Here is a 21233-nt window from a genome sequence, read left to right as displayed (position 1 = left end):
AACCAATCTGACAAATAGACTGTTACAACCAATTTGGAACGATTTTTACGACGGATTAGATAGCCGTTTATGCATCATTAGCGCAGAAAATATCAGTAATTAATTATTCAAGGTTGGCCAAATTAGCAATATTCAAAACCCCATAATATTAGAAAAAATGATCACAGGTACAATAATGTTTCAAATTTGACCTCAAGAGAACACTACTTTTTGACTGATATTAAAATTTCCATCAGAATGGCTTGTTGAAAACCACCCGAGCACCCGGAAAAAAACACTACTCGAAAGTCGGAACAATAATTGCAAATTTTTTCAATTTTTACCCGAGTGGATTGAAGTTGCAATTACTGCGACAAAGCTAAAGTAAAACTGGTTCATTCTGCCTGATTGGGACAAGTTTTAAAATAAGAGTAAAAGTAAAAATAGCATTATCATGAGTATATGTTTATTTTCATGGCCGTTATCAGTAAAGTAACCAAAACTAGGTGGTCTCAACACTCTTTTATCTTTTGACCAAGAATTTCTAACCTCAAGATGAATAATGCAACACCCCACAAACAACATTGGCAGTGGTCTTATTTTCGATCAAAATCAAACTCGTTTTGCTCGTAAGTAACGAATTCCATATTTATGCGGTCATAGTCCTTAATATTTAGTTCCAATTCTTCATCGATTAAACCATTCATATTTGACAGAGGACAAAGTGCTAGAAACTTTCATCTTTTAGGAATCGCGCAAAATTCTTGCAAGGCTACGGCTCCAGGAGTCAAATTGACGGGGCAGGGAATACTCAGAGTTTATCGCGCAGTGATAAAAATTCCTGATTTAGCCTTGTCTCAAGATATTTCTTTTTACAGCTCTGAATCAAACATAAATCATTGGAAATTTTATCAGTTGATCGTTGATAGATAACTCAGTGATGCAAAAAAAGTCTGTGAAACTTGAATTTTGCTTAGTTATTGTTCCGACTTTCGAAAAAAACGGCCGGGAATATTTATCCTTGGGTGCAGGGGCGGATCTAGGATTTTCTTGAGGGGGGGGGGGGCGGATTTTCAAAAAATTTTCGAAAATTTTGACGACCTTTTTTTTTTTTAGGTCGATCAGATTGATTTTCAGAGCTCTCCCAAAGCAGTAAAAAGACCCTGTTTTGGCGGCCAAATTTTCCGCAGACAATTTTTTGAAAAAACAGGTCAAAAAAGCCGTTTTTGGGCACTTTTTGGAAAAATTTGACAAAAAAAAACGCGTTTTTTTTGGCGCGCGCTCCCCCTCAAAATTAGTATTGATTGGCGCCAAAGGCGCCTTTAGAAAAATTTTAGGGTCGGTCGGCCAAAAATGGATTTCTTAAAAAGTACCAAAGTGGGGAGGGACCCTTTGGGTTGGCAGGGGTTCGAATTCCTGAGGGCGAGGAACGTCCGTCCACACCCCCACCCGCCCCCCCCCCCTAAATCCGCCCCTGCTTGGGTGGTTTTTATTCATTCATTTTTTGGAGATCGAAGTACTAGTTTCCAACAAAAAAAATTTATACCCCATTGAAGATATTGACTTCTGAATCAAATGTAAAAAGGTATTTTACCTCCAATCATTTTTTGCAAATTTTTGGGAGTTTGAAAATAGCCAATTTGACCATGCTCTTGACTAATTTACGCGCGTTTTAAAGATTTTATTCATAATTTGAAACCGTAACGCTAATTTTCAAGCTTGGCGAATTATCCCGCGCAACTAAATCGTTCCAAATTGAATGGATGCTAGCTCCCAATTGGTTGTATTGTTTTTGTACGACTAATATTTTCACATTTGATCTTCGATATTCTCCAAAATTTATAGTTTTCCAATATATCCTTTTACCAAAAATTAATCGAGACCAATTAAAGGGAGGGCTGTTGGAGCATTCAGGTCTTTGCCCTGATATACGAGCAGTCTTGTATAGTTATAATAGTCCGTTTTCGATATTTGCTTCCAGCTTTCCGAGTAAAAACTGCAACGATAGCACAGCGGAGTTCCAGGTGTTTCAAGAGCTGAATAGTGAGGGTTGGATCCAGGGGTAATGTGATTTTTTGTTTTCTCAAAAGACTAGAAACTAGCACTGATTCACGCATGATCATAAACAAACGACGCTGACCGAAACCTGAATCAGCAATATAAACAACTGATTTTTATCTGATGCAGCGATGATAATCACTGAGAGTTCAACCCGGGCATCCACTTTCAGGAAGTCAATACCCTTTCCACCCAAAAGTATCGCACTTTTAGTACCATGAAGCACCTCTAGTACTGTTTTACGCTAACTTGCTGTACATTTTTGGTAGGCTGAAGCTTAAAGTAAACAGGTATCAACTTAGACCTTTACAACTCATTGGTACCATACTTATACCTTTACAACTCATTACAAAACAAATTTTTGGCTTTCAAACATATTTGAATTGTGCAATACGTAATTTAAGATCCAGCTGGAAGCGGCCTTTGCAACAATTTATATGCTATTTGAGGGGAAATCGAGCCCCGAAAACGCATTTGCTTGCGGCCCAAAATGTTTGCAACAGAAGAACTTTGATAAAATTTTGCAGAGCTCGAAAACCAAAATGTTCCACCTGAGCTCCAATTAATGGCAAGCCAGTAAACGTGTATGCATCAAATAAAATTTTGTGTTGGAGGTCGATAAAAAGTGTTCATCGAATAAAATTTTGCATTGAAAATTTGCATTTCGCAAAGGAAAACAAGACAAAAACGGAAATTTTTGTACCAACTTTCAAAAAAACGAATAATTATGCTTGATGTGGTTTTTTCATTCAGTCGGCAATCGAAACAACAGTTTGTGGCAACAAATTTTTTTATCCCATTGAAGTTATCGACTAACTAAAACCAAATGTAAAAAGACTTTTTGCAATCGATCAATTTTTGCAAAGTTCTGGAACTTAACTGAGACTAGCTAATCGGTTGTATTATTTTCTTGCAAATGAAAGTTTTACGCTTGAACTTTGACTTGGTCTCAGTTTTTTCAATATTTTGAATTAGGGCACTCGGAACATTAAGGCACTCGGAAAAGAATGGGCACTCGGAACATTAAGGGTTTTGCACTGATATACGAGAAGTCTTGTTCTGTCTTTGAAACCGTTCCAACTTTATGCGAGGCGTGCTGTTTGGTCTATTTAATACTTCGCTAATTTCTTCTTTAAATATCGTTGGAGGATGATTTTCAAAAAAAAATAGCAAAAAAAAATTTCATTTTGTTTTGGAAAACTCCATCCAACTTTTTTTTAAAAAGAAAACTACCCCATAGACCTTAACATGCAGTCGGAACCTTCTGATACGAGCAGTCTTGTTTGATTTTCTTTTTTTGCTTCTAATTGTTTTAAGCCCAAAAAATTTGCTTCTCTAATTTGTAAGAAACCAAATTGTTGTTGTGACAAATTGTTGTTGTCGTGTTTTTTTTTATATCAATATTGCAAAAAAAAATAATTTTTTTCCGACGTTTATCTAATTTGTGCTTGTGAATGGCAAAAATCAGATCAATTAACTGGAAACTGGCAGCACATTATCCCTGTGATAACAAATCTTGCGTAAGAAACTTCCCGGAAACTAATAACTTCAATAAACTCAAAAAATCAACTCTTCTGTTATTGAGGAAATTTCCATACAAAAAATTTATCAAAATCATTTTAGTTGCTATGTTTTTTGAAGACTGATTTTGGTTCAATCAGAAGTTTTCGATTTTGTCGTTCCTTGTTAAAATGCCAACTCGCTTAGCTAAGCTTAATAGCGTAGTTTAATTGCAACCTTATGTCGAAAGATCTGCAACATTCCAGCGCAACGTGGCATAAGAAACCTTGACCACAAACGTCTTTTAAAAACATTTTTTGTTGATGTTTTCCTGCGCGTAGCAAGAGATACAGGAAGTGACTATAAAATTTTATCAATTGTTTCTCGTAATATCAATTGTTTTTGCAAAATCTATTAATTTTTGTGGGATTTTGAACTTTTCATGATTAAAAAAAAAACATTTCTAGGCTTCAAAATTAGTATTAATTTTTGAAACTAGGTTGAAATCTAGGTTGAAACCTAGGTTGAAACCTAGGTTGAAACCTAGGATTTTTTATTTGATATAAATCTTTCTGTTCTAAGTAGCGGCTTTGTTTGCTGAAATCTGGAATGAAACTCCGTAACGGGAGAAACTGTGTTTTCAAAATAATGTTTGAAAAAAAATTGAAAAGCTTTCATCATGATCTATCACTGAATTTATTCTGTTTTTTTTATAATACCTGATAACATTGAGGGAAAAGCTCAAAAAAATAAGCCAGATTAAAAGATAGGGTTCCTTCACATTTCCAGGGAGTGAAACTGTGAGGCATTTTTGATTCCTTTATTTTTTCTGCATACACAAATTTTAATTTTTAACACACGTTATCTCTTGTGAGGCTGAAAACAATAAAAAGTTCGAAAGAATGGTTTAAAAATAAAACATTTGAGAAAAAAAAATTGAATCAAGTTATGGAAAATCAGTAATCTTAAAGCTTCGCCCTGACAATTGAAAGCTTCGTCATCTTTCTCTTCCTTCATTTTCCTTTGAAAATCAAACAACTATTCCATTTTTGAGATATCGCATCCGTTAGCACATGTTTTAAAAAATATAAGAAAAGTTTTGAAGACCTGTATCAGGACTGAAAAGCGGCTCTAATTTTCATTGAAAGTTTTCAGCCATCATTAGTAGGATTTTGCAATTTTTTTACTTGTAAGACTACGAATAAAAATTTCCTCAAAATTTGATAACAAGTGTAAGTTACTTCCTTCATTAACTATTAAAATAATTTTATAAAAAAAAAATTTTGAATTATCAATTTTCCGTCGTGTAAATTTGATACCTTTTCTGAAATTATTTGTATTTTTGTAAAGATACTTTTCAAAAATATGTTTAAAACACAATAAAACCTTTAAACTATTGCTAGACATTAGTATTATCAGTTTTTTTGCAACATTAAGAAAGTTTGCTTGTTTTGTAGTATTCTTTTTACAATTGATGGTTATAAGTTTTTATTATTTAAAAAATTTTGCTCTTTCCAAGTCTATCGTTTTTGATCTAGGTACATCACAGAGTAAGTAGCTGGTTCTTTGCTTTGTGATGCATCTGAATCATCCCCTAAAATCAACAGGTGCCGCAAAGAAGCCAATTCTTCCATAATAATTGAAATCTTTAGGCAACAAAAAACAATGACCGCAATACACCTCTTTTTTTTTTACAACAAAAGCGTTCTAAAAGTTTAAACTGATAGTTTGACAAAAAAGATAATTTAATTTAATCATTTTACCTAAAATCAAAGATTGATGATTTTTGGATAGCTTAGATATTGTTTTTTTCTTTTATATAGTGAAATTCAAAGTGTTTTTTTTTCTCCAGATAAACTTCGACTTTTTGACAATCCTTTGGACGGAAATTATACAAGCATTTGGCGGAATTTTTCTCGTATCACTCAAAAACTATCGTTGTTTTCAGTTGAACTTCAATAGATAATTCACCTGAGATCATTTTTTGCAAAGTTATGGTGTTTCCAATTTGGCCAATTTGAGACAACGCGCGATATACTTTGTGCTCTAAACGCACACGAACATTTATTCCGCATTAGAAGTCGTTTTAAATAAAATTGATACGTTAAATTGTTGGTCTATTTATTTCCTTCTATATGCAAAATATATCGCTATGTACTTTACATAACGCGTGGGGTTTGATTAAAAAAAACATCAAAACTTCAAAAAAAGTTGTTTTTGAAAATTTCATCAAATATAGAAATCAAAACGCAATCAGAAAATTCAAGGCTTTGCCCTGATACGAGCAATCTTGTCCTAATTTTTAAATAAGTATTGGCCCGGAATTGAACTCTGTCTCTGTCTCGGAAAAGAACTGATTTGAAAAACTTTTAGTTGTTAATTTTGAACTTTTGGTTTGAACGACAGCTTTTCAATCCTATATTGCGAAACCATTTATTGATTATTCATAAAATTATCAAAACTGACAAAAACTTGATTATACAACATCGTTTATCAACGCCTAATTTAAGTGTAGAGGGCGAGAGTTTAAAAAAATTGGAGACAACAAAAAGGTCGTTCAAACGATTTAGGGATTCGTCCTTATAATGAAATACGTCGTGTTTTCATTAAGTGTTTTTATGAAAAATAGCTATAAGCATCTCAAAAAATATGAGAAACCAATCGTTGATTTCAATTGATAGTGTATATGTGAAAAATTTGTGCTACAAATTGTTGAAAAAGAAGAAAAAAAAACGCCCTAATTATTATTCAATTTTTGTTTCCTTTACTCACAAGATTTTGACCTCACTTTTATTCAATTTTTATTTGAAAAAATTATTTTACTAATGTATGCCAAAGCGTCATAAAACAAGCTTGCATAATCTTCTGTTGCCGCAAAATCTACAGAAGTAAGGTTTTCTCGCATCAACCACTAAGCAACACAAGATTATAGCAATTTTTATTTTAAATAATTGTTATAATTTTCCAGTTCTGCAACGCCTAAATCTTCTAAGGAAAAAGTTGTGTAAGGCTTACGTCTATTACGCTCTATGCTACAATTTTAAGAAAAAAAGGCTCTTTTTCTTTTTTTTCCCAATCTGCAACTTTTTACTTGTAAAAATACTGTTCACATTGTCCGATCGTTATGAAAACTGACATGCGGACTAATTAAGATGTGCCAAATATATTTGGTCTTCGAATTTAACCTTGGTTAGGAAACGAAAAAAATTGAGAAAAAAATGAATCAGATTATGGTAAATCAGTAATCCTAAAGCTGCGATCTGACAAAAGAGTTTTCTTAACTTTTCTCTTCCTTCATTTTACTTTGAAAATCAAACAACTATCCCAATTTTGAAATATGGGATCCGTTAGCACATGTTTTCACAATTTCTAAAATTTTAAAAGACGTATCAGGACTGAAAAACGGCTCTAATTGTCTTTGAAAGTTTCAGCCATCATTAAAAGGGTTGTGCACATTTTTTTAGCTGTAAGGTTACGGATAAAAGTTTCCTCAAAAGTCGTTGATGAAATTTTTAAGTTACTGCCTTCAACTATTACTAAAAACAGTTTTTGATAAAAATTTTTTGAATTATCAATTTTTTTTGTGTATAATTTGATAATTTTTCTGAAGAAACGAACATTTGTATTTTTGTAGAGATAATTTCGAAAATACGTTTAAAACACTATAAAACATTTAAACTATTATTATGGATCAAAGTATCAGTTTTCTTCACAATTATGAAATTTCGCTTGTTTTATAGTAGTTTTTCACAATTGATGGCTGAAAATTAAACGCGATGAAACTTTTGTCATCCTCTCAAATGGAAAAAGCTCAAAAAAATGTTGAGCCGACACTATTTTAAAATTTTGCTCTTTCCAAATCTATCGTTTTTGATCTAAGTACATCAAAGAGTACGTAGCTGGTTCTTTGATCTGTGATCCATCTGAATCACCCCGTAAAATCAACAGGTGCCGCAAAGAAGCCAATTCTTTGATGTTAATTGAAATCTTCAGCCAACAAAAATCAATGTCCGCAAACCACCTCTTTTATATACAAAAAAAATCGTTTTAAAAATTTAGACAGATAATTTGACAAAAAAGATAACTTAATAAGTTCTAAAAGTTCAACATTGCTTACGCTATGTATAAAAATTTCAGGAAAATATATTTCATCACTTCTCCCTATCTGCCTGAAAGAAACGGCAAAAAAATTAGGAAACGATTTCACAAAGTTTTTTTAAATAGCTAAACAAAATATCCTTCTCTATTAGTCGTAGAGTCACTGCAGATCGTTTCAGTAGTTTGTTTTCTTCTTTTAAAAAATTATCACACCGTCCTTCCGCTTCTTTCTCTGCTCCGATTTTTTTTCTACTTCAAAATCAGTCCTATTTCTTTGAAATCATTAGTTCTGTCATTTCACTCAAAAGTAAAGATTGAAGATTTTAGGACTCTATAGCTTAGCAGTATTAACAAGAAGTGTGACAATTTGAGGTAGCTAAAATTTTTCGGCGTTTTAAAAGAGGACTAACAGATATTAAAAATTTCCAGATAAACTTCAACTTTTTAACAAGCCTTTGGACGGAATTTTTAACAAGGATTTGGCGGAATTTTTCTTTTATCACTCAAACACTGTCGTTGTTTTGAGCCGAACTTCAATAGATAATTCATCTGTGGTTATTGTTTGCAAAGTTACGGGTGTTTAGAAGTTTCCAGCTTAGCCAATTTTGACAACTAACGCGCGATGTAATTCGTGCTCTAAACGCACACGAACATTTGATCCGCATTAGAAGTCGTTCCAAATAAAATTGATACGTTAAATTGTTGGTCTATTTAATTCCTTCTATATGCAAAATATATCGCTATGAACTTTACATAACGTGTGGGGGTTTGATTAAAAGAAACATCAAAACTTCAAACAAAAATGGTTTTTGAAAATTTTATCAAATATAGAAATCAAAACGCAGTCAGAAAATTCAAGGCTTCGCCCTGATACGCGCAATCTTGTCCTAATTTTACAATAAATATTGGCCCAGAATTGAAATTCAACTGAAATGTATCAAACGTAAATGATCCTGATATCAACCTTAATTAACCAGGTTGGAGTGATGTATGGCATAAAAAACTGAAATGGATTCAGTAAGTTATACGACAGCTTTTCAATTCAAATTGCGAAGTCATTTATTGATTGTTTTTATATTAACAAAACTGACAATAAATTGTTTATACAACATCGTACATCAACGCTTAATTTAGGTGTATAGGGCGTGAGTAAAAAATCGGAGACAACAAAAAGGTCGGTCAAATTATTTAGGGATTCGCCCTTATGATAATAGTCGCCTTGTTATGTTTTGATGTATGCCAAATCGTCATAATATAAGCTTGCACAACATTCTGTTGCGCAAAATTTACAGAAGTGAGGTTTTCTCGCATCAATCACTAAGCAAAACAAGATTATAACAGTTTTCATTTTAAATAATTGTTATAAATTACCATTTCTGCACCGCATAAGTTTTTAAAGAAAACTAATGAGAAGAGAAAAAAGTTGTTAAGAGCTTACGTCTATTACGCTCTATGCTACAATTTTAAGAAAAAACGGCTGTTTTTCTTTTTTCCCCCACCTGCAAATTTTACTAGTAAAAATACTGTTCACATTGTCCGATCGTTATGAAAACTGACATGCGGACTAATTAAGATGTGCCAAATATATTTGGTCTTCGAATTTAACCTTGGTTAGGAAACGAAAATTGCAGGTGGGCAAAAAAATGAATCAGATTATGGTAAATCAGTAATCCTAAGGCTGCGATCTGACAAGTGAGTTTTCTTCACTTTTCTCTTCCTTCATTGTACTTTGAAAATCAAACAACTATTCCAATTTTGCAATATGGCATCCGTTAGCACATATTTTCACAATTTCTGAAATTTTAAAAGACGTATCAGGATTTAAAAGCGGCTCTAATTGTCTTTGAAAGTTTCAGCCATCATTAAAAGGGTTGTGCAAATTTTTTTTAGCTGTAAGGTTACGGATAAAAGTTTCCTCAAAAGTTATTGATGAGCTTTTAAGTTACTTCCTTCAACAATTACTAAGAACATTTTCTAAAAATTTTTTTTTGGAATTATCAAATTTTTCTTGTATAATTTGATAATTTTTGTGAAGAAACGAACATTTGTATTTTTGTAGAGATAATTTCGAAAATACGTTTAAAACACAAAAAAAACCTTTAAACTATTATTATGGATCAAAGTATCAGTTTTTTTCATCATTATGAAAGCTCGCTTGTTCTATAGTAATTTTTTTTACAATTGATGGCTGAAAAATAAATAGGATGATACTTTTGCCATCCTCTCAAATGGAAAAAGCTCAAAAAAATGTTGAGCCGAGACTATTTTAAAATTTTGCTCTTTCCAAATATTATCGTTTTTCATCTAAGTACATCAAAGAGTACGTAGCTGGTTCTTTGATCTGTGATCCATCTGAATCACCCCGTAAAATCAACAGGTGCCGCAAAGAAGCCAAATACTTCATATTATTTGAAATCTTTAGCCAACAAAAATCAACGTCCGCAAACCACCTCTTTTATTTTTAAAAAAATCGTTTTAAAAATTCAGACAGATAATTTGACAAAAAAGATTACTTAATTAGTTCTAAAAGTTCAACATTGCTTACGTCATGTAAAAAATTTCAGGACAATCCGACAACAATTCCATTACTTAAACTTTGCGCGACCCATGTTGCGATTTGCGCGACCCCAATTTATGTTGCGACTCTCTGCGACCCAAGTTGCGACACATGATTCGACCGTGTTTGACTCATGATTCGACACTGTTCGACTCATGATTCGACCCTGTTCGACTCGTGGTTCGACCCTGTTCGACTCATGATTCGGCCCTGTTCGACTCATGATTCGACCCTGTTCGACTCATGATTCGACCCTGTTCGACTCATGATTCGACACTGTTCGACTCTATCGACCCTGTTCGACTCATGATTCGACCCTGTTCGACTCATGATTCGACCCTGTTCGACTCATGATTCGACCCTGTTCGACTCGTGATTCAACCCTGTTCGTCTCTATCGACCCTGTTCGACTCATGATTCGACCCTGATCGACTCATGATTCGACACTGTTCGACTCATGATTCGACCCTGTTCGACTCGTGGTTCGACCCTGTTCGACTCATGATTCGGCCCTGTTCGACTCATGATTCGACCCTGTCCGACTCATGATTCGACCCTGTTCGACTCGTGATTCGACCCTGTTCGACTCATGATTCGACCCTGTTCGACTCATGATACGACCCTGTTCGAATCATGATTCGATCCTGTTCGACTCATGATTCGACCCTGTTCGACTCATGATTCGATCCTGTTCGACTCATGATTCGACCCTGTTCGACTCATGATTCGACCCTGTTCGACTCATGATTCGACACTGTTCGACTCTATCGACCCTGTTCGACTCATGATTCGACCCTGTTCCACTCATGATTCGACCCTGTTCGACCCATGATTCGACTTTATTCGACTATATTGTTCATTCGACCTTCTTAATTTGCGACGAAAATTGGACTCCGTTCGACCGTGTCGGTCGAATCATGAGTCGAACACCTCAGCCCGGGTACTGGGCGTTTTCATAGTAAGTTGCTCCGAAGACTTCCATAGAGCTAAGCTGTCGTTTTAAAGATTCAAAATTTACCCATCAATACAAACTACCCGTGTTGACAGAAATTGCCTATCATACTATTTCATAATATTTCAGAGACCAAAAAATAGTATGGAAATATTATGACAGCATTTTTTCCATGATTTTTATGCTAAGCGTTTTTTGCCACTTTTTTTTTTTAAAAAAAACAAGCTTTTGGTCATATTTTTTAACAAAAAAAATTTATGATAATAAAAAAAGGAATTTGTTTGTGCAATGAAATTGTATGATAGACATTTTTCCATACGAAGAAAATGTGTGATGAGCGCTTTTTCCATTTTTGTTAAAAAATTTTGTGTTTCATTCGAAACACACTAATCAAGGATTTTCTGTCATAAGAAAACCAAGAGTGTAACCGGCAGTAACCACACAGATAAATTGCATTTGTTGATATTAGCCATATAACTTAATGATGACATTTTTACACAGAGTTATGTACCAAAACCGTAAATTTTTGTATATGGCACGAAACTTTTTAAGTTGAAAATTGCGCTGGTTGAGAGAAGAAGCCTGTTTTCTTACAATTTTATGTTTAAAGTATCATATGAAAACAAAAACACAAATTGTGTTTATAAGAAAAGCACTTGAATGGGATTTATACAATTTTTGCTGAAAAACTGAATTTGGCTGATGAACATTTTTGTTCATTTTTTGATGCCAAATTCCGAGGTGAAAAATTATGTCGGCAGAACACAACTTTAACCGATGCAAGAAACTAATTTCTGTTTGTTTCCAAAAAACCTGGAAACCTTTTTATCCTTTGTTAAAATATCATGAGTGTGATATGCATCAAAGGTATTATTCTCTCTGATTAAAAAAATTGATCATTTTTTTTTGAATGCGTCCACAATGCACTAACTCCAACTCAAACCATGATATAGTTTTAAGGTTTAGAATTAAAGCTTCCTTCGGGGAAACTTCGTTCCTATTTTTTTCAGTCCTAAAAAAATAAAGATTTTATATGACTGGCAAACTTAATGGATATTGCGACCATCTAAAGATATGTGAGATGAAAGAAGGTTTGAAAAAACTAGAAACAAATCTCAAAGCTTTCACCAATTACCTTAAACTGAAAATCATATTTGGCCTAAAATGTGTTTAACAGTCTCTGCGCAACATATTTATGTAATTGCTTTGGCCAATGGTCCAAGCGAACGAGAATGATCTAAGCTTTTGGGTGTAATCTTCGTTATACAAAAACTTTATATAAGTTCAAACGACATATCAAATTAGAGTCTTTTCAGTCATGACTCGATCAAAGGTAAACAACTTTTTTGGCCTCAATTTGATTGTCTTAAATTTTGGTTCCCGGCCAGGTTTGACCAAAAAGTGAGATTTACATTTTTTCAACAATGAACTCATTTATATATATTTTAAAAAAACTAAGTCAGTTTGGTTTCATTGAAGAAAGTTTCATCAAGAATTGTTTGTTTTGCATTTTGCTGATAAAAATTTTAGTGAAATTGAGAATTACCGCTCATCAATGAATGACTTAAACTGCCATATATTTTGACTTGTTCTTGTTTTCCTAATTCGATCACTCCCTGCGCATATCTAAGGAAAACTTGTTAACCTAGGATTTACCCTATTGTCTGGGTGTCTTTTTGAAAATTGCTCATTGCTCAAGACTTTCATCGCGGTAAAAAATTCAAAAAAATTAGCCAAGTAGCAAAATATCTGTAGCGCTGCCTATAATCCAATTCGATTTACGTTGCAGGGTTACAACTTTGACTTTAAATTTTTTTTTTTGATGTATTCCCAGAATTCAAACCCGACCCATGCTTTTTACGGGCCGGGCTCGGTCCTCATTTTAAGGACCAGCAGCCGCACCTTTTTCACGATTCCGTTAACACCTTTCACACTTCACTACGCATCTTTTGAAACTTCATTTCTCATTTATTGAGCTTTCCGTTCACACCTTTTGTTTTTCTTTACATCTTTTAACACCTTTTCGAGTCCATAACACCTTTTGATAAGATGACACTTTGATGCACCGTGACACTTTTGTCCGGTAGACGGATTTGATCTTCGACTCTTGCCGATCCGCCAGCGACGAAGAAACTCCAATTGACAAAGCGGCAATGAAAGAGCTGGAGTCATAAACTGAAGTCTTTCACATCTATCAATCCGTACCCCCGCCGAGTTCTGGAAGAGAGCAGCGTCCGAGTACCCCCACCTCACTCGTGTCGCGCGGCAGCTCCTACTATCTTAAGCTACAAGCGCCCAGTGCGAGTGTGATCTCCGCAGGACTGGGCAAACCTGAACAAACAAGGAAGCCCTCCTTTGTGCGGCAAAAGCCACTCAAATCAAAATGTTACGATCGGCTGCGGCCATATTTTTGATTTTTTAAAATGCACATTTCAAATTCATCTTACTTTTTGTTAGAAAATTTTGGTTTTTTATTAAAAAAGGGCCCATGTTTGAAATTTTTGTAACTTACTTGGCCCGGTTCCGACTCTGCATCTTCCGTCAGCAGTGCATGTATTAGTACGAGATAAACGACCAACATACGAGCTGTACAGCTCATCACGGCGAACCGCTGTTGTGCCCCTGTTTAAGAACTACATGCAATTTTTTTGGTTATCTTTCTGGGCTGGGTTATGTTGCTTCACCCTCAAGCAACGAGCACGGATCATGGTGGGCCTCGAACATCCGACTTTTCGATTGACCACTTCACCACCGCTCCCCGAACGTATAATTTTGTGGGCTTTTTATTTATTTATGTTTAATCGCAAGAAAACAATGAACGGAGCGACGGTGTCTTAAATTTGTATTTTTTAAAGTTAAAGTGCTTAAATAGTGATTTTATCCGTTTTTATTCCGACTTTCGATACAAAAATAACGGAATATTTGTGCTCGGGGTGGGGTTTTTTTTTCTTCAGACAAATTTCGACTTTTTAACTAGCCATTTTTGACGGATTTTTTTATATCATTCAAAAAGTATTGTTGTCCTGAGCTCAAATTTGAAAAGATTTTTCACCTGTGATCATTTTTCGTTAAGTTATGGGGGTTTAAAGATTGCCATTTTGGCTAATTTGGGACAATTAACGCGCGATATATTTCGCGCTATTAACGCGTAAGAGGAGAGTTAATCCGTCTTAGAAATCGTTCCAAATTGGTTTACCGAAGCTTATTTGCCATAATTGATTTGTTACAAGTAGCGAAATCTATCCTTTTGTACTTTATATGGCGTGTGGGGGGATGGTTTTCATAAAAATTTTCAAATTTTAGAAAAAAAAATTTCATTTTGTTTTATTACTTTTAATTTTCTAATGTTATTACTGCTCCATAAACCTTAATAGGCAGTCGGAACATTCAGGGCTTCGCCCTGATACGAGCAGTCTTGTCTACTTTTGAGTTTGAGTTTGTTAGAGAATGGCTGGATTGCGCCTAATCTAGAAGTACTACAATGATTAAGAAGTTTTAGTAGTTTTTAACTGCTGTTTTCTATACTGAACTTCTGGCAGACTTTTGAGCACATAAGTGTATCGCAAGTGATTAGAAGCAACACTGCACCTCTAATTTAAAGATAAACTATTCAAAGGTTACTAAACTTTTACTTTGACTCGTAATTTTGAGGCTTATTGTTCCGACTTTTGATACGAAAGGAACGGAATATTTGTGCTCGGGGTGGGGTTTTATTTTTCTTCAGACAAATTTCGACTTTTTAACTAGCCATTTTTGACGGACTTATTTTATTTCATTTGAAAGGTATTGTTGTCCTGAGCTTAAGTTTGAAAAGATATTTCACCTGTAATCATTTTTCGTAAAGTTATGAGGGTTGAAAGATTGCCATTTTGGCCAATTTGGGACAATTAAAGCGCAATATAATTCGCGCTATTAACGCGTAAGCGGAGAGTTAATCCGTCTTAAAAATTGTTCCAAATTGGTTGAAAGAAGCTTATTTGCCATGATTGATTTGTTACAAGGAGCGAAATTTGTCCTTTTGTTCTTTATATGGCGTGTGGGGGATGATTTTCGTGTAAAGTTCAGATTAAAAAAAAATTCATTTTAATTTATTACATTTAATTTTTTAAGGTTATTACTGCAACATAAACCTTAAAAGGCAGTCGGAACATTCCGGGCTTCGCCCTGATACGAGCAGACTTGTTGGAGTTTCTGGATGTTGTTCAGTTATTCAGAGAGAGTGTCTTTTAATATATAGGTGGTTATTTTAAGGCGGTTCCAATATTCAGCCCTTCGAGCAGCACGTGGACATTGCATTCTAAAAACATTATTCACAATTCACGATTCAAGTTTTCGCCGTACGCTCAGATTACGTCAGCTCATTAAATTTTTCATTGAAGCAACTCCCGCATAATAGTTTGTCACTTTTCTGGAAAAAAGCAGTGGTTTGTCTGGTCAACTGAATTTATAGGGCTCGCGATAAAGTAATGTTAATTTTGGTTTTCTGTTTTTCTTGAATTATCAGGGGTACAGTTTTAAGCAAATTAGGAATTTTAAAAATAACTACGGATTGTGAGTATTGAATTCGTTGCTAAGGAAAAACTTTTCCGTTCCTATTGCGTTTCGCATACGTGTTTCTGAACTTCAGTCAATTTCATACTACGAAGCTGATTTAAAGGAAACTTTCATCATTAAATATCAACCGTTGAAAATACTCTTGGCGCCCTATGGCAACTTAATAACTACTTTTTTCACAGTTTCTCATTTCTCGTCAAACAAGCACATATAGTTTTAACAGATACATACACTTTTTCGCATTTTCCCTTTTTTTACTTCATTTCTAACAGAAAAATATTGAGCTCCGGCGTATTTTTTCAGTTACTTGCGGGGAACTGTTGTAATTATTTTTGACAATTTACTGGCAGATAATGGGGATTTTTTCTTCGTCTCTGAGCTACAAGGATGACATGGTGTTGATGCGTACTTTGAACATGCAGTTCGATGGCTACTCCCGACGCACGACTGAAATCGACACGTCATCCGACGAACTGCTGAACCGACTGAGCAATAGTCTCAAGCAGCAGGCCACTCGGGTCATGGACGATAACTACAGGAACCTTCAGAAGAGGTTAGCGCAACCCGTTTGTCATTGCAGTCCAAAAGCTTTTGCCAAAGCGGGTACATGTGCTTGACTACCCGATGCATACATGGATTATACTGGGAGATTCATTTGGATTTATTCAAGCTAGCAAATCAAGAAGTTCATTTTGTTTTTTGTAGGGCCGAGGGACTTTGAAGTTAAAAATCAGAATTGAATAATCTACAGTTTAGAAAGCTTAAAATTTTGTTTACGGGAGCTTTCAAACATATTCTAAAGCTTCAACATCCTTTTCATTTCCTGCAGCAAAGCTTCTCCGTTGTCATGAGGCGACCTTCGGTACCTCACTCTATTCTATTTATTTATGTATATCTTATATAACTATGTCCTATTATCTATTCATTATAGTGCAGTAAATTGACTCAAGGACATATCTCACCAGTCTATTCATCTGTCACTTGAAAATGTAAAAATGCCAGTTGCGAAGGCCTCAGGTGTGAAATCTAGTAAAGAAAGTTGACAATCTTTATTCAATCTGGAAACGATAACTCTATATACATTATTCTACTCTATCTATTTATATATCAGATTTAATTCAATATTCGAATTTTATAAACAAATTTTCCCTTCACCAACTGAGGGAAATCTCATGGCGCAGCCAGCAGTTCCTGTAAATGAAGACAGGACTGACCTACTCGGAATACCCCCATTTTGGGCTAAATCATCGGTTAACCCACCATTTATTTGGGAGACATGGGTAGGACAGTTTTTTTTTGGCCGTTAGTCTAAAAGACAATATTTCGCCGGGGGAGGTGTTAGTTGCCCCAGCGGAGTTGGTTGATGAACCTTATGCGAGGCCTGAAGCTCCGGGAAAAGATGAAATTACAGCAAACATAGCTAATAGGACTCTTCGAATTGCAGCAGCGAATAGAAGAATCGATGAGTACAATCAAGAAAGGAGACGGAAAGGCCCTCGCATCGGTCATAACTGATGTTATCATGACGCAGAGGCGCGTCTGAAATCTAGACCCTTCTTCTCATTGGGAAATGAGGGAAAGAAACGATTTTTGGATTCTTATCCCCATCTGGACCTGAATACATCCTCCTTCATTGACTTTCACAAGTGTTGAGAAGATCTCTTTAAGGCAGAGCGGGATTAAACAGTCGAACGAATCAAGTTGTATAATACAATATTTATGCAGGAGAATGATTCTTTTTCCTCATTTTATGCACGACTTAGCGCTCAAACCGCGTTGTGCAATTGGCCGATTGATCAAGAAAGGGCCACCGTAAAGGACTTGTTTATTGGTCGTATTAGGGATGTAGAGGTCCAACGGCAACTAATCAGGGCGAAAGCCAATCTTGACGATACTCTGCAATTGGCATTGGAGAATGAGAAAGGGGCTCAGACATCAGAGCAATTTCAAAAGTTACTACCACATAACAACTCGTCTTCGATAAACGCCAGTTCTATTCGGATCAACAAAGAACCGACTTCTTCGGTACAGCAATTCAGGAACCAAGGAAACAACAGTCGCGGAGGAGGCTCAAACCGTTCCAATCAACGCCAAAGTCAAAACAAACCCTGTTACTTTTGTGGTAACCCATTTTCACTCGAACACCACCGGTCGTGTCCGGCCAGAGAGGCTGTTTCTAATGCTTGTAAAAAGAAAGGCCATTTCGCCAAAGTCTGTAACACTACAAAACGTTGAGTTTACATGGTGCAACATAACGAGACATCGTACAAATCAACAGTTTAGAAGTCTTACAGGCAGAGGGAGGACAACCGATGAGCCTCAGTATTCAATTACGTTCCGGTAACTCTTTTTTATGCCACGGTGGATACCGGCAGTCCCGTTTCATTCCTGAACAAGAAAATGGCGGAAAAACCGATGAGACGGCTTCCACATGTCAAGTTTAAGGACGCCGGGAGATATCCATTAAGTGTCCCATACGTGGACTATAACAAAAAACCAATTAACTTGTTCGGGTCGTTAGAAATTCCAATTGCGTCGAAAGGATGGAAAATCGAAAACGCGTGTTTTATGGTGTCCGAAAATCGAACTCAGAATTTGCTCGGGTTAAATCTTCATGAACAATTGGGAATTGAAACTGTTCAGCGAGAACCAACAGAAGTCAATTTTGCGGAGGATGTGGAGGAAATGAATCCGACCTCTGGATGCTGGAGGGATCACTTTGTGAAAAGGTACCCAAGTGTGTTCAACAGGCTGCAGGCTGGGGAGGTTGAAAAACCTTAAAGTGCTCCCTAACTTTAAGGGTCCTTTGATACCTAGGCAAGTTAAAAGCCGAGAAGTTCCCATTCACATACAAGATCGAGTCACGGCTGAGATTAAAAAATTAATCAAGGATAAACAAATTGAAAAACTAGATAAGTGTACTACGGACCATTTTATCGCACCCATAGTACTAACTGCAAAAAAGGACGGTTCAACAAAACTTGCACTTAATGCTAAACCAATGAGTTCCCAAATATGGCAAAACAAGTACCAAATGCCTAATATGCATGAATTGATTGACTCGGTGGCTCAAATCATCACTAAAGACACACCTGGGAAAGTGTGACCAACATCTCTTGATCTCGAATCTGGTTTTAGTCAGTTACTTTTATCGGATCTAACCAGTAGTCATTGTAATTTTAGTATTTTTTGTGGAGAAGCAACAGGCGCGTATCGATTCAAAACTGGTTTCTACCGATTGACGGATATGCCCACTGAAGTCCAGAAAAGGATGGACTATACCCTACAAGGATTGGAAGGAGTTATATGTTACCTTGATGATATACTGGTGGTTACTAAAGGGAGAGTTGAAGATCATAACACTCTAGTCGGTAATGACATGGATCGACTGAATGAAGAATGATGGACGCTAAAACTAAGCAAATGTGATTTCTCAGTTAACAAGTTAGTCTGGTTAGGATACGAAATCGATGAATCTGGTTACGCCCCGAAGTTTTCATAAATCGAGACAATCAAATCACTTATGCCACCGAAACCTCTTAAGCAATTGAGATCATTCATGAAAACTCTCAATCATCTTCAACGTTTCATTCCAGAATTGCATAAGTATACGGTCGAATTCCGAGCATCTTTAAAAGCGGTGAATTAGAAATCAATTTCGTGGGGGGAATTTTGTTCAGAAAATTTTATCACTATGATGCCACAAAAGCTTCTCGAATCAAGTGTGACGCAAGCCACAGTGGGCTAGGAGCTTGTTTGGAACAAGAGGTGGCACCAAATGTCTCTTGGCTCTTGGCCATTGTGTGGGCGTGCGAACATTTTCTTACATACTTACTTGGCAAGCCTTTTATTATCCTAACTGATCACAAAGCTATTATCTCAGCACTCAAGGAAATGTATGGCAAGAAATCTTATCAGTCGCGACTTTCTCGTTGGGCGGATCGCCTCATTCCGTTTGATTATGAAATTAAACATGTACCAGGTTCCTCTCAGTGAATTAGAGATTATATGTTGAGACAACCGACATTTAAAGCTCCTTTACCGTCATTGCATGACGAATTTATTGTCATTAAATCTATTCAAGCCTTTTATAATGCTTTAAACTCGATCTGCACTCCGTTCAGACCAAAATAGTGTACGTGGGGCAGGTATCACATCATAATCGATTTCAACCAATCAAAACGTCCGGTAACATTGTAGGTGATATTCGCCACCTCTTAACTAAAGCGGTGGACCAATCATCTGTTGCCTCATTAGACCAATAGGATTCTTGCAACCAGTCTTGCTTGTCGTCCATAGAGGGCGTCGCGTTTACTAACCAAATATCTAACAAATCCCTATAGGATAGGCTAATTTCTAGTAACGATATCAACCATGCTCTCAGATAATCAACCAACCACAGGCTAGTATGCAAAATTGCGATTTTAAATTCTCGTCGCGAGAGGTCGACTTTTCATGCTCTAATCTGCTCGACCAATCACAGCCTAGTATGCAAATGAGATACGCTAAACCGGAAGTTTGTGAAAGAAATCATTGTCTCCGACCTTACATCTCAAAATCAAATTACGCTATGGATGCTTCAAAAAATGTTTCTCAAAACTCTACTCTAAACTCTACTCTAAATAACTCTAATACTTCTACTAAAACTATTGATCTTGCAAACAAAACGCTTCAACAAGCAAATCTCCTTAATTTTGTCTAAAGCTTTATTACAAGTCCCCCTGATTTTCGTACCCCACGTCAACAAAGATACGGACTCTCAAGAGCTAGCTGCATGAATTGCCCGAGCCGAATTGATCAAATACGTACCCGAAATCTGGCCGCTTTTTGGTCGCTCGGGGACAGTCCACACGAAAGGCCCTTGCTCAATTCTTGGACAAGTGCCGGAGGCAGAGACTGACAAAGCAGGGTCGACAGAAAGGAGTGGTCAGGATGGGAGCCAATGCCATCAATAATCACAAACCATTGGTCACTCCGGACAAGAGGAAAGTTGTCGGCCTACCAAGACTTTTTGACGTCGACCTACTGGGGGAGCTTACAGGAGAAGACACGTTCCTAGGAGCAATGCGGACGGCAATTATCAACAAGGAATTGCAATCCTTTAACAAACTGTGGGCGTACATGGCCCAATTCTGGACGAAGGCGGCGGTGGTTAACAACTGCGTCTTGATAGACAACAAGTTGGCTATACTCGAGCAGCTACGGAGTGCCATTCTGACTCGCATTCACCAATCGCATCCTGGACAAGCAGCTATGATGGATGCTTCAGAATACATATGGTGGCCGTTACTCAATCGTCAGATAGTTAATGTCTTGGATATATGCCCGGAATGTACTCTATTTGGTAAGTATATCAAAGATTCAACAAGTTATAACTCTGCTAAGCCATTATCACCGCTGTCAGCTCCGAATCAACAAATACAACTTGATTTTGCGGGCCCCATAATTGATGATAAAAAGGGGAAGATTTATATCCTAGGAAGATTTAAGTAGAGGCATAAAACATGTCCTCACAGCGGCGGGGGATCATCGAAG

General features: G+C 36.1%; 2 protein-coding genes across 2 annotated transcripts in view; one reads left to right on the top strand and one right to left on the bottom strand.

Moving 5' to 3' along the window:
- LOC134843753 (uncharacterized) overlaps nucleotides 1-507 on the bottom strand; it is an 11368-nt gene extending 10861 nt beyond the window's left edge. Inside the window, exon 1 of the mRNA XM_063860013.1 lies at nucleotides 324-507. Within this exon, the coding sequence (XP_063716083.1) occupies nucleotides 324-378 (55 nt within the window). The 5' untranslated portion in view covers nucleotides 379-507. The remainder of the gene's footprint in view (nucleotides 1-323) is intronic.
- A 15339-nt stretch (nucleotides 508-15846) lies between these two features.
- LOC134845130 (uncharacterized) overlaps nucleotides 15847-21233 on the top strand; it is a 31171-nt gene continuing 25784 nt past the window's right edge. The window contains exon 1 of the mRNA XM_063862000.1: nucleotides 15847-16251. Within this exon, the coding sequence (XP_063718070.1) occupies nucleotides 16052-16251 (200 nt within the window). The 5' untranslated portion in view covers nucleotides 15847-16051. The remainder of the gene's footprint in view (nucleotides 16252-21233) is intronic.

This window comes from Symsagittifera roscoffensis, chromosome 4 (genome assembly GCF_963678635.1).
Source record: "Symsagittifera roscoffensis chromosome 4, txSymRosc1.1, whole genome shotgun sequence".
Lineage (NCBI taxonomy): Eukaryota > Metazoa > Xenacoelomorpha > Acoela > Convolutidae > Symsagittifera > Symsagittifera roscoffensis.
Note: the sequence above shows the minus strand (reverse complement) of the source record. Positions and strands in the feature narration are given on the sequence as shown.